The following is an 11953-nucleotide window of genomic DNA, read 5'->3' on the forward strand; positions in this document are numbered from 1 at the left end:
GGCGGGCGGGGCGCGCCGCCATTGGTCGGCCATGGGACGGCGCGCTCCCATTGGCCGCGGGGGCGGTGGGGGGCGGAGCAAAGAGCGGCGCGCGGCGGCCGGGAGAGAGCGCGGCGAGCGCGGGAGAGCGGCTGAGGTGAGCGGCGCGGGGGCTCGGCCGGGCCGGGGCTCAACGCGGGGGAACCGGGCAACGGCCCGGTGAGAGGAGGGGTCCGTGCGGTGCCGGAGGGCGGGGGAGATGCGCTTTGTCTGGGGAAGGGCGTGCGGTGCGGGGTAGCGCGGGGCGCCGCTCGCTCTTCCCCCCCGCCGCCTCCGCGGCCTTCCCGCCGCTCACTGCCGCGCTCCCCTCACACACAGGGCGGCGGCGTTGCCATGGAGACGAGCGCGCACCCCTATTGGCCGCGCGCGCTGGCGTTGCCGGGTTACGTGGCGGGCGCGCGGCCCGGCTGGCAGTGCGCAGGCGCGGTGGCGGCGGCGGCGGCCGCGCTGCTGGCGCTGGGCTGGGCCCTGGGCGGGGCCGGGGGCGGGGCCAAGGGCGGAGTCAAGGGCGGGGTCAAGCGGAGCCCCGCCCGCCGGCTGGTCCTGGGCTGGTTCCTGCTCTGCGCCGGCATCCACGGGGTCCTGGAAGGGTATTTCAGCCTCCGGCACCGCGAGCTGCCCGCCGACACCGGGCTGCTGGCCGACGTCTGTGAGCACCGGGAGGGGGTCCCCGGGGGACGGGGATGGGGAGGGGAGGTCCTAGAGGGGAGATGGGGTCGCTGGAGAGGGGTTGGGTTATGTGGGTGGCTTTGGGGAGGCACCCTCAGGGGTTGCAGTGGGTGCTAGAGGGTCATTGGGCACGTGGGGAGGGGTCCCCAAGGGCATCAGGGGGCACTGGAGGGTCATTGGGCACGTGGGGAGGGGTCCCCAAGGGCATCAGGGGGCACTGGAGGGTCATTGGGCACGTGGGGAGGGGTCCCCAAGGGCATCAGGGGGCACTGGAGGGTCATTGGGCACGTGGGGAGGGGTCCCCAAGGGCATCAGGGGGCACTGGAGGGTCATTGGGCACGTGGGGAGGGGTCCCTGGGGCATTTGTGGGCTCCCTGGCGCATGTGGGGAGGGGTCTCTGGGCATTGTGGGGTGCTGGAGATTCACTGCATACGTGGGGAGGGGTCCCTGGGGCATCTCTGGGGTCCCTGGGCATGCGGGGAGGGGGACACCTGGGTGCTGGCAGCAGGGCTGGGTGTCCCTGGGGTCCGCTGGAGGCTGTGGGGGTCACCTGCCCCACCCACACCTGGTGACCCCTCTCCAATTCCCCAGGGAAGGAATACGCCAAGGCCGACAGCCGCTACATGACGTGAGTTGGGGGCAGCGGGCGGGGGGTGTCCCATGGCCCCAGGGGGTCCAGGTGACCTTTTCGGGTGTCCCCTGACCTTTTTCCAGGAGCGATGACTTCACGGTTGCCATGGAGACAGTGACAGCCTGGGCTTGGGGTCCCCTCAGCTTCCTCACCTTCCTCGCCTTCCTCCGTCACCACCCAGCCCGTTACGTCCTGCAGCTCATCGTGTCCCTCGGTACAGCCGGGACCCCTGTCCCTGTGGGGCCTGGTGTCCCCATCCCTGTTCCAGCCCCAGGGTCCCCATCCCCGTCCCCCTCCCCGGGGCTGTCTCCCATCCCCAAACCCCCCCAGCAGGGTGACCGAGGATGTCCCCAGTGCCACCCCTGACCTGTCCCTCGTCCCCTCCCAGGGCAGCTCTACGGGGACGTTCTGTACTTCGCCACCGAGGCCCGGGCGGGCTGGACCCACAGCGACCCCCGGCCCCTCTATTTTTGGGGCTATTTCGTGGGGCTGAACGGGGTCTGGGTGCTGGTGCCCGGCCTCCTCCTGCTCGACGCCTGTCACCAACTGGCCACAGCCCAGCGCAGCCACGACCGGCCCCGCCACAAGGCCCACTGAGCCCGGGACCCCCCCAGAGCCGGGGGGGGAGCTGGGAGACCCCTGCCGAGGGAGGATTCGGCACTGGGAGGGTCCTGGAGGTGGATTCAGCACCAGCCAGGGCACCTGGGACCCCCCCAAAAGCTCAGGGAGAGCGGCCTGGGGGGCTGGAGCCCCCCCGTGTTCCCGGGAATGTGGGAGGGGGGTCCCACCCCCGTTCCTGCTGGGGCGTGGGGGGAGCCCCCTCGTTTTTGGGGGTTTGTGGTGGGCTCACCCCTCGTTCTCAGGGGTCCGCGATGGGTTTTAATAAAGGAGCTGGAAACGGAGCCGAGGGTGTGGTTTTGGGGGGCTCCTGGAAGGGGTTTGGGGGGGCTCGGGCCACGTGGGAGGGAGGGGAAAGGGGCGGGGCTTGCGGGAGAGTGACAGCCGGGGGTGAGTGTAGGGGGCGTGGCTTCTCCTGTGAGCTCCGCCTCTGACACGTTTGAGCCAATGGGAAATTAGGTCGCTTGCTGCAGCCAATGGGAGAGCGGCGTGGGCGGGGTTAAGGCTCGCGCCAATCAGCGCTCGGGACCGCCCCTCCGATCCCGCCCATCCATGATGGACGGGACACCAGCCAATCAGCGCGCGGTTTACTTCGAGCCGCGCCCTCCCCCTCCGCTAAACCGGCACCTCGTTCACCCAATCAGCGCTCTCTCCCCTCAACTCCCGCCTCCCCAACCAGCCAATGAACGCCCTTCAACCCCGCCCCTCCGCGCGCCTCGCCCAATCAGCGCGCGGCCCCGCCGTCACCATGGCGACGCCGTTCCCGCCTCCCCATGGCGAAGGCGGGGATACAAAGGCGGGACTTCCGGGCGGGCTCTCCACCAATGGGAGTGCGGCGCCGCCGCCGCCGACCAATCGCGTGGCGCGGCGCGGGCGAGGCGGAAGCGCGCGCGGGGTCAGAGGTCGCGGCTGTTGATGTTGACACGGCCCCGGCGGCCGCAGCGCCCGCGGCCCCTCAGCGCCGGGGGGGCCCCTCCGAGCCCCCGCCCGCGGCCCCCCCGCCCGACAGCGCCCCGCGGGTGACCCCCGGCACCCCCGGCACCCCCCCGCCACCTCCCGCCGTGCCCCCCCCCATGCGCGCCCCGCCATGACGATCCTCCCGAAGAAGAAGCCGGTACCGGCGCCCGACGGCGACGCGGACTCGGGCCCGGACGCGGGGCCCGAGCGCGGCGCGGACGCGGGACCCGAGCGCGGCCCCGGAGGCGTGGGCGAGCCCGGGGGACCCGGCGTGGGGGGGCCTCGGCCTCGGGCCTCGCCGCCGCCGCCTCTGCGGGGCTGGGCCGGGCTCCCCGGAGCCGCCGGGTCCCCCCCTCCCGCCGGGCCCGGAGGTCCCGGTGGCGGCGGCCCCGGCTCGGCGGACGGGCCCGCGGCGCTGCTGGGGCTGGAGGCGGCGGCGCTGGGGTTGCCCGAGCCCCGCGGGCCCGGCTGCGGCGGTGGCGGCGGCGGCGGTCCCGGGCACAGCAAGAGGCGGCGGCGCGGCGGGGCCGGGCCCAGCGGAGGCCCCGCGGGGTCGGGCCCCGGTGGGATCGGGCTGGGGATGGGGCTGGGCCCCGGTTGCGGCAGCCCCGGGCCCGACGAGGCGGGAGGAGGCTACAACAGCGAGGACGAGTACGAGGCCGGGCGGGTGGAGCTGGACCCGGCCACGGCCGAGCAGGTGCGGGGGCCGGGGGGGCCGCTCCGGGCGCGGGGGGACACCGGGGGGACACCGGGAGGAAGAGGGAGCTGAGCGGGGTTCGGGGTCCCCGCGTTGTCCCGCGCTTGGCACCTCCTCCCCCTCGCCGTGCGGGGTCACGCGGGGTTGTCGTCGCTGGTTTGTGTCCCCTCCTTGGGATCCCCTTTTTTCCCCGCTGGTTGTCCCCTCTTTGTCCCCACTTCACCCCTTTCCCCTCCGGGATTCCCCTGTTTAGGGACCCCTGCTGGGATCCCCCCTTTTCCCCCTGCCTGTCCCCCAGCTTTTCCTGGATCCCCCTTTTATCCTGCTGCCCCAGGACCCCTCCCCTTGTCCCCACCACCCATAACCCCCCCTCCCCATAATCCCCTTTTTTTCCCCCTGTGTGGACCCAAATCCTTGTCCCCACTGCCTGTGACCCCCGCCCCCCCAAGACCCCCCATTGTCCCCCTCCCCAGAATCCCCCCCTTGTAGCTCATGGCACCCCCTTGTCACCCTGTTCAGACCCCCAAGTAATTCCTGCTGAAATCACCCCTTTTCCCACTCTTTGGGACCCCTCCCCCCCTTTTCCTGGATCCCCCCTTGTCCCCTCTGCCTGTGACACCCCAGGACCCCCCATTGCCCCCCCCCAGCACCCCCTTCCCTGTACCCCTTTTCTCCCCCTTTGTGACCCCAACCCCTCACCCCCCCGTGCATCCCTCGGCTCCCCACACCTCGTGCCCCCCCCTCGATGACCCGAGGGACCCCCCCCCAGCCCCGAGGGTCCCCTGAAGACCCCCCCAAACTCCCCCTTGTCCCTTCTCCCCGCATCCCCCATCCCCTTTTCTCCCCCTTTGTGACCCCAACCCCTCACCCGCCGTGCATCCCTCGGCTCCCCACATCTCGTGCCCCCCCCTCCAATGACCCGAGGGGCCCCTGAGGGACCCCCCCGAGCCCCCCAGGACCCCCCCGAGCCCGGCTGTGTCTCCAGCAGGAGCACCGGTTCGAGAAGGCTCTGCGGGAGAAGAAAGGGTTCATCATCAAACGCATGAAGGAGGACGGGGCCTGTCTGTTCCGGGCTGTGGGTGAGCCCCAAAAACCCCCCCAAAAACCTCCTCAAAACCCCCCCAGGCACTGCCAGCCCCCCCTCACTGTCCCCTTTGTGTCCCCTCCCTCAGCTGATCAGGTGTACGGAGACCAGGACATGCACGAGGTGGTGCGGAAGCACTGCATGGATTACCTGGTGAGGCACTGGGAGGGCACTGGGAGGCACTGGGAGGGTACTGAGGAGTGCCCAGAACCAGAGGGGAAATGGGAGGGTGGAGCTGGAGGGGTTCTGGGTGGTGTAGCTCATACTGGGAGCCACTGGGGAGTGACTGGAAGTAATCTGGGGTGCTTAGGAGTGTGTTGGAAGGGTACTGGGATAGACTAGGGGGGAACTGGGAGCTGATGGGAGGGAACTGGAAGAGTGTAGGTTATACTGGGAGCCACTGGGGAGTAATGGGAAGGAGCCTGGGGTGCTTAGGGAAGCGTTGGGAGGTACTGGGAGGGAACTGGGGGGCACTGGGTGAACCGGGTGGGTGCTCAGCACCCTGTGGGGGGGACCAGGCTGCTGTTCTCTCCCACCCCTGGGTATTCCTGGGGCTCTCCCACCGTCCCCAGGGGCTCCTCTGCTCCTGTCCCTGCTCTGCTCCCTTGTCTGTCCCTGCCCTGGGGCTCTCCCAGTGTCCCCAGACCTCCCCCCCTCCTGTCCCCGGGGCTCTCCCAGTGTCCCCAGGGCTCTCCCGGTGTCCCCAGACCTCCCCCACCCCTGTCCCCAGGGCTCTCCCGGTGTCCCCAGGGCTCTCCCAGTGTCCCCAGACCTCCCCCACCCCTGTCCCCAGGGCTCTCCCAGTGTCCCCAGGGCTCTCCCAGTGTCCCCAGACCTCCCCTGCTCCTGTCCCCAGGGCTCTCCCAGTGTCCCCAGACCTCCCCCACTCCTGTCCCCGGGGCTCTCCTGGTGTCCCCAGACCTCCCCTGCTCCTGTCCCCAGGGCTCTCCCAGTGTCCCCAGGGCTCTCCCAGTGTCCCCAGACCTCCCCCACTCCTGTCCCCGGGGCTCTTCCAGTGTCCCCAGACCTCCCCCACTCCTGTCCCCAGGGCTCTCCCGGTGTCCCCAGGGCTCTCCCAGTGTCCCCAGACCTCCCCCCCTCCTGTCCCCGGGGCTCTCCCAGTGTCCCCAGGGCTCTCCCGGTGTCCCCAGACCTCCCCCACCCCTGTCCCCAGGGCTCTCCCGGTGTCCCCAGGGCTCTCCCAGTGTCCCCAGACCTCCCCCACCCCTGTCCCCAGGGCTCTCCCAGTGTCCCCAGGGCTCTCCCAGTGTCCCCAGACCTCCCCTGCTCCTGTCCCCAGGGCTCTCCCAGTGTCCCCAGACCTCCCCCACTCCTGTCCCCGGGGCTCTCCTGGTGTCCCCAGACCTCCCCTGCTCCTGTCCCCAGGGCTCTCCCAGTGTCCCCAGGGCTCTCCCAGTGTCCCCAGACCTCCCCCACTCCTGTCCCCGGGGCTCTTCCAGTGTCCCCAGACCTCCCCCACTCCTGTCCCCAGGGCTCTCCCGGTGTCCCCAGGGCTCTCCCAGTGTCCCCAGACCTCCCCCACCCCTGTCCCCAGGGCTCTCCCGGTGTCCCCAGGGCTCTCCCAGTGTCCCCAGACCTCCCCCACCCCTGTCCCCAGGGCTCTCCCAGTGTCCCCAGACCTCCCCCACTCCTGTCCCCGGGGCTCTCCCAGTGTCCCCAGGGTTCTCCCAGTGTCCCCAGACCTCCCCCACCCCTGTCCCCAGGGCTCTCCCGGTGTCCCCACGGCTCTCCCAGACCTGCCCCGCTCCTGTCCCCAGTGTCCCTGCAGTCCTTTGTCCCCCCCCCGCCGCGTCCCCCCCACCGTGTCCCCGCCGTGTCCCCAGATGAAGAACGCCGATTATTTCTCCAACTACGTCACCGAGGACTTCACCACCTACATCAACCGCAAGCGGAAGAGCACCTGCCATGGCAACCACATCGAGATGCAGGCCATGGCCGAGATGTACAACCGGCCCGTCGAGGTCTACCAGTACGGCACTGGTGCGTGGCCTCGGGAGCTGGGAGGGGGCCTGGAGCGATGGGGACAGCGGGGAGGGGTCACCTGGGCACTGGGAGCAGCGGGGAGGGGGTCCCTGAGGAGCCACAGGGGTCACCTGGGCACTGGGAGCAGCGGGGAGGGGGTCCCTGAGGAGCCACAGGGGTCACCTGGGCACTGGGGACAGTGGGGAGGGGTCCCTGCGGTGCCACAGGGGTCACCTGGGGACAGTGGGGACAGTGGGGAGGGGTCCCTGCGGTGCCACAGGGGTCACCTGGGCACTGGGGTCACTGGGGAGGGGTCGCCAGAGAGAAATGGGGGGGGTCAGGAGCTCCCAGGTGCCATTTTGGGGGTGCCAGGTGCTGTTTTGGGGTTCCCTATGAATCAGGGGGGTGAGCAGGGACTCCCAGGTGCCGTTTTGGGGGTCCCAGGTGCTGTTTTGGGTTCCCTTTGAATCGGGGGGGGTGGTCAGGAGCTCCCAGGTGCCGTTTTGGGGGTGCCAGGTGCTGTTTTGGGGTTCCCTTTGGATCACGGGGGTGACCAGGAGCTCCCAGGGGCTGTTTGGGGGGTGCCAGGTGGTTTTTGGGGTTCCCTATGGATTGGGGGGGGGTGAGCAGGGACTCCCAGGTGCCATTTTGGGGTTCCCAGGTGCTGTTTGGGGGGGTTCCAGGTGGTTTTTGGGGTTCGCTATGGATTGGGGGGGAGGTGAGCAGGGACTCCCAGGTGCTGTTTTGGGGGTGCCAGGTGATTTTTGAGGTTCCCTATGGATCAGGGACTCCCAGGTGCCATTTTGGGGGTCCCAGGTGCTGTTTTGGGGGGTGCCAGGTGGCTTTTGAGGTTCCCTATGGATCAGGGACTCCCAGGTGCCGTTTTGGGGGGTGCCAGGTGTTTTTTTGGGGTTCCCCTGGCTGATGGGGGTGCCGGGGTGCCCGCAGAACCCATCAACACCTTCCACGGGATCCAGCACAACGAGGACGAGCCCATCCGGGTCAGCTACCACCGCAACATCCACTACAACTCCGTGGTGAACCCCAACAAAGCCACCATCGGCGTGGGGCTGGGGCTGCCCTCCTTCAAACCGGGGGTATGGGGGGGGGGCACCCCAAATTTGGGGGGATGGAACCCCAATTTTGGGGTATGGGACCCTGAATTTGGGGGGTGGGACATTGAATTTGGGGGGTGGGATCCCAATTTTGGGGTCTGGGGACCTTTCTTGAGTTTCCCTTCCCTGCTTCAAACTGGGGGGACGGGGGGGAACCCCGAATTTGAGGGGTGGGATGCTGAGTTGGGGGGTGGGGATCCCGATTTTGGAGGTGGGGGGCCCTCCCTGAGCCCCCCCTTCCCTTCCTCTCCATGGGGCTGGGGCTGTGCTCCTTCAAACTGGGGGGACGAGGGGTGGGGACCCCCAATGGGGGGGGTGGGACCCTGATTTTGGGGGGTGAGGGACCCTCCCTGACCTCCCCATTCCCTTGTGGGCGTGGCCATGGAAGGGGCGTGGCCATGTCTGGGGGGGTGTGGTCATTCCCAGGGTGGATACACCCCTTGTACCGGGGTGGGTGTGGCTTACCGGGGTGGGTGTGGCTTACCGGGGTGGGTGTGGCTTACCGGGGTGGGTGTGCTCAAACCGGACCCCACCCAGTGCAGTGGGCGTGGCCTGCAGGTGTGGGTGTGGCACACCTTGCCCCGCCCACTGCTGGAGCCTCATTGGGCAGAGCTGGGCCTGAGGGAGGAGCCTGTGGGGGTGGGTGTGGCTTGAGTGGGCGTGGCCCAGGGCAGCTGTGGGTCCTTTAAGGATCCTCTTGGGGGTGTGGCCTCAGCACAGAGGGGCGTGGCCTGTTGGGGCGTGTCCACGTGCTCCCCCCATGCAGGGGCGTGGCCTGATGTGACCCCACCCCCTCCGTTGTCTCTGGGGGGGAGCCTTCCCGGGTGGGCGTGTCCCGGGTGGGCGTGTCCCCGGTGGGCGTGTCCCGGTGGGCGTGTCCCTCACGGCCTCCGTGTCCCCCCCCCCCGGTGTCCCCAGCTGGCCGAGCAGTCCCTGATGAAGAGCGCCATCAAGACGTCGGAGGAGTCGTGGATCGAGCAGCAGATGCTGGAGGACAAGAAACGCGCCACGGACTGGGAGGCCACCAACGAGGCCATCGAGGAGCAGGTGGCCCGCGAGTCCTACCTGCAGTGGCTGCGCGACCAGGAGAAGCAGGCGCGGCAGGTGGGGCCCAGATTCCTCCTCACGGGGTCCTGGTGTCCCCATCACTGTCCCAGCCAGTCCCAGTGTCCCCATCGCTGTCCCCAGTCCCAGTGTCCCCATCGCTGTCCCCAGTCCCAGTGTCCCCATTGCTGTCCCCAGTCCCGGTGTCCCCGTGTTTCCCCTGCCCCAGGGGCTGACGCCGCTCCCTCGTCCCCCTGCCCTGGAGCTGACCCCTGTTCCAGTGCCCCCTGCCCTGTGGTCACTCTGCTGTCCCCTGGTGTCCCTGCAGCCACACGAGGCCAGCACCACATGCAGCTTGGCCACTATGGCCAGAGGGTCAGAGGAGTGGAGTGGCCGCTTGCCCCTTTGTTCCCGTGCCCTGTGGTCACTCCGCTGTCCCCTCACGTCCCCACACCCTGTGGTCACTCCGCTGTCCCCTGGTGTCCCCACACCCTGTGGTCACTCCGCTGTCTCCTGGTGTCCCCGCAGCCTCGCAAGGCCAGCGCCACGTGCAGCTCGGCCACTGCAGCGGCGGCCAGCGGGCTGGAGGAGTGGAGTGGCCGCTCGCCGCGGCCCCGCAGCGCCGCCCCCTCCCCGGAGCACCCCGGGCTGCACCCCGAGACCCCCGGCCCCAAACCCCCCTCGCCCGGAGCCCCCCCCGCCGGCAAACCCCCCTCGCCCTGCGCCCCAGGTGGGTGAACTGGGGGCACTGGGGGGGACTGGGGAGCCCAAAGTGGGTGTTTTAGGGGGCTGGGGGGGCTTAAATGGGGGAGTTAGGGGGTGTTGAGAAGTCCAGACTGGGTGTTACGGGCTACTGGGAGCCCAAACTGGGATCTCTGGGGGTGCTGGGGAACCTAAACTGGGTGCTGTGGGATACTGGGGGTCTAAAAGGGGGGGTTCCGGGGTACTGGGAACCCAAACTGGGAGCTCTGGGGTGCTGGGGGTGTCCCCAGCTGGGCTCTGGGGGGTGCTGGCACCTGAGTGCCCCCAAACCCAACCCTTGGGTGGCAATTCTGAGACCCCAAACTGGGATTTGAGGATACTGGGACCCCCACACTGGTAGCTGGGAGGGGATAGGGATGGATTTAGGGTTGGGGGGGCGTCCCTGAAGCCCAAATTTGTCTCTCGCCCCCTTCCCAGGGACCAGCAGCCAGCTGGGGGCAGGGGGGGGCCGGGCCACCCCCCCGCTGGTGTCCCTGTACCCCGCGCTGGAGTGTCGGGCCATCATGCAGCAAATGTCCCCAACCGCCTTCGGTGAGCTGGCAGGGGACAAAATCGGGGGCAGGGGGTCGTTTTTGGGGGGTTTAGTGTCGTTTTGGGGGGGTTTAGGGTCATCTTGGGGGAGCTTAGGGTTGTTTTGGGCGGGTACGATGCAGTTTAAGGGAGGAGTTTGAGCACTGGAGGTGTTTTAATCTAAATTTTTGGGGCTTCAGCCATTGGGATTTGATGGAAAAGACTCCCATGGAGGGGTTTATCCACTTTTCCTGCCATTTTGGGGTGGGGGGTCCGATTGGGGGGGATTTAGGGTCATTTGGGGGGGGCTACACTGAAGTTTAGGGAATGGCATTTACCTTTGGAGTTCTTGAATGAAAACTTGGGGGGGCTGATTAAAACTTTTGGGGGTTCAGCGGTTGGGGTTTGATAGAAAACACCCCCATGGATGTGGGGGGGGGGGGGGCGGCTGGGTTTTAATCCCCTTTTCCTGCAATTTTGAGGCGGGGGGGGGCCACCCAAACTCCCCTCTTCACCCCAAACTCCAACCCCGCCGCACCCTGAGCTCGTTACTGATATCACAGGGGGGGGGGTCTGGGGGTTCAAACCCCTCCCCTTCCTCCTCAAACTCCAATCGTTCCCCCCCCCCCCCCTCCCCCTCCCCAAATTTTGGGCACCCCCCAGGCCTGAACGACTGGGAGGACGACGAGATCCTGGCGTCGGTGCTGGCGGTGTCGCAGCAGGAGTACCTGGAGACCATGAAAACCTCGCGCCACAGAGACCCCGCCGCCGATAAAAGTTGATATTGAACCCCCGGACTGCGACCCCCCGCCCCCACCCCGGATCCCCCCCCCCCCCCTTCCAAAAACCTCGCCCCGGCTCCCCCAAAAACCACCACCACCACCGCCGCCCCCCTCCCCACCCCCCCAAAAGGGACCTCTCTCGGTGCATGGCGGCCCCGGCTGAGGGGGGGGGTTTATTTTGGGGGAAAACAAACAAACAAACAAACAAACAAAAACAGAAACACCCCCCCCCTTGGTAAGGGGAGGGGGACACAGCGCTGGACGCCGCGGATGAACCTCGGCTTTTTTGGGGGGGGGGGGAGAAGAAGAAGAAGAAGAAGACCCCTCCCCCCTCCTCAAAATTACAGCTGGAAGGAAATGGGGGGAGGGGGATCGGGGGGGGGGGGGGCTTGGGGAAATTGGGGGGGGGGGCTCCCTATTTTTTATAGGGTCTCCCCTTTCTTCCTCTGTGGGATTTTGCTGTTTGGGGATGGAAAAGGGGGGAGGGGGGGCACCCCCAATCTGCCCCCCGCCCCTCCCCCCCCCCCCGAGCATCGAGCCCCCCACCAGCACCTGGGGGGAGGGGGGGGGGGAAAAGGGGGGCCGGGGGTGCTGCTCCCCAACACCCCTCTGCACCCCGTTATTAAACTGATGCCCAGCAGCCCCCTGGCCCCGTCTTTTCGTGGGGGGCTCTTGTCCCCCCCACCCTCCCCAGGACAGGCGGGGGGGGTCCCCAGGTCCTTCAGGGGGGCCCTGGGAAAGGAAGGGGGGGGAGGGGAATTTGCGCCTTCCAGGGTCATTCGTGGGGGGGCTCAACCCCCGGTGGAGCCGTGGAGGGTCCTGGGCCCTTTTCGAGGGGCGCCCGCCGCGGGTTTGGGGACCCCGGGCCCGGTTTTGGGACCCCCCCCCCTCCGTGTTTACCTCGCGGTTGCTATGGTGACGCGTCGCGCTCGGATGGCGCGGTCAGCGGCGTCAGCCAATCAGCGATGAGGGCGGGAACGAGGGGGTGGCGTCACTTTCGGCGCGCCGGGGCGAGGGGGTGAAGCCGGGATGGGGGGGACCGCAGGGCGGCCCGACCCAAGC

At 68.6% G+C, this 11953-nt stretch overlaps 2 protein-coding genes across 3 annotated transcripts; both read left to right on the forward strand.

The window, feature by feature from the left end:
- Positions 1–97: 97 nt before the first annotated feature.
- On the forward strand, positions 98–2241 carry LOC309584273 (3-beta-hydroxysteroid-Delta(8),Delta(7)-isomerase-like). The gene is made up of 5 exons (XM_082300228.1): positions 98–136; positions 358–688; positions 1300–1336; positions 1423–1553; positions 1728–2241. The coding sequence occupies exons 2-5, from the start codon at positions 373–375 to the stop codon at positions 1934–1936; spliced, it is 693 nt and encodes a 230-aa protein (XP_082156354.1). The 5' UTR covers positions 98–136; positions 358–372; the 3' UTR covers positions 1937–2241.
- Positions 2242–2867: 626 nt separating this feature from the next.
- OTUD5 (OTU deubiquitinase 5) lies at positions 2868–11192 on the forward strand. 2 transcript variants are annotated; one of them, XM_082300282.1, is made up of 9 exons: positions 2868–3611; positions 4597–4690; positions 4784–4848; positions 6540–6696; positions 7627–7775; positions 8712–8897; positions 9366–9567; positions 10017–10130; positions 10773–11192. In XM_082300282.1, the coding sequence occupies exons 1-9, from the start codon at positions 3045–3047 to the stop codon at positions 10889–10891; spliced, it is 1653 nt and encodes a 550-aa protein (XP_082156408.1). In that variant the 5' UTR covers positions 2868–3044; the 3' UTR covers positions 10892–11192. The 2 variants fall into 2 exon arrangements, with proteins under 2 accessions (XP_082156408.1, XP_082156409.1); XM_082300283.1 differs by having other exon boundaries at positions 4600–4690.
- Positions 11193–11953: the final 761 nt, after the last annotated feature.

This window comes from Coloeus monedula, assembly GCF_965178545.1.
Source record: "Coloeus monedula genome assembly, chromosome: 39".
In the NCBI taxonomy this organism is placed as follows: domain Eukaryota; kingdom Metazoa; phylum Chordata; class Aves; order Passeriformes; family Corvidae; genus Coloeus; species Coloeus monedula.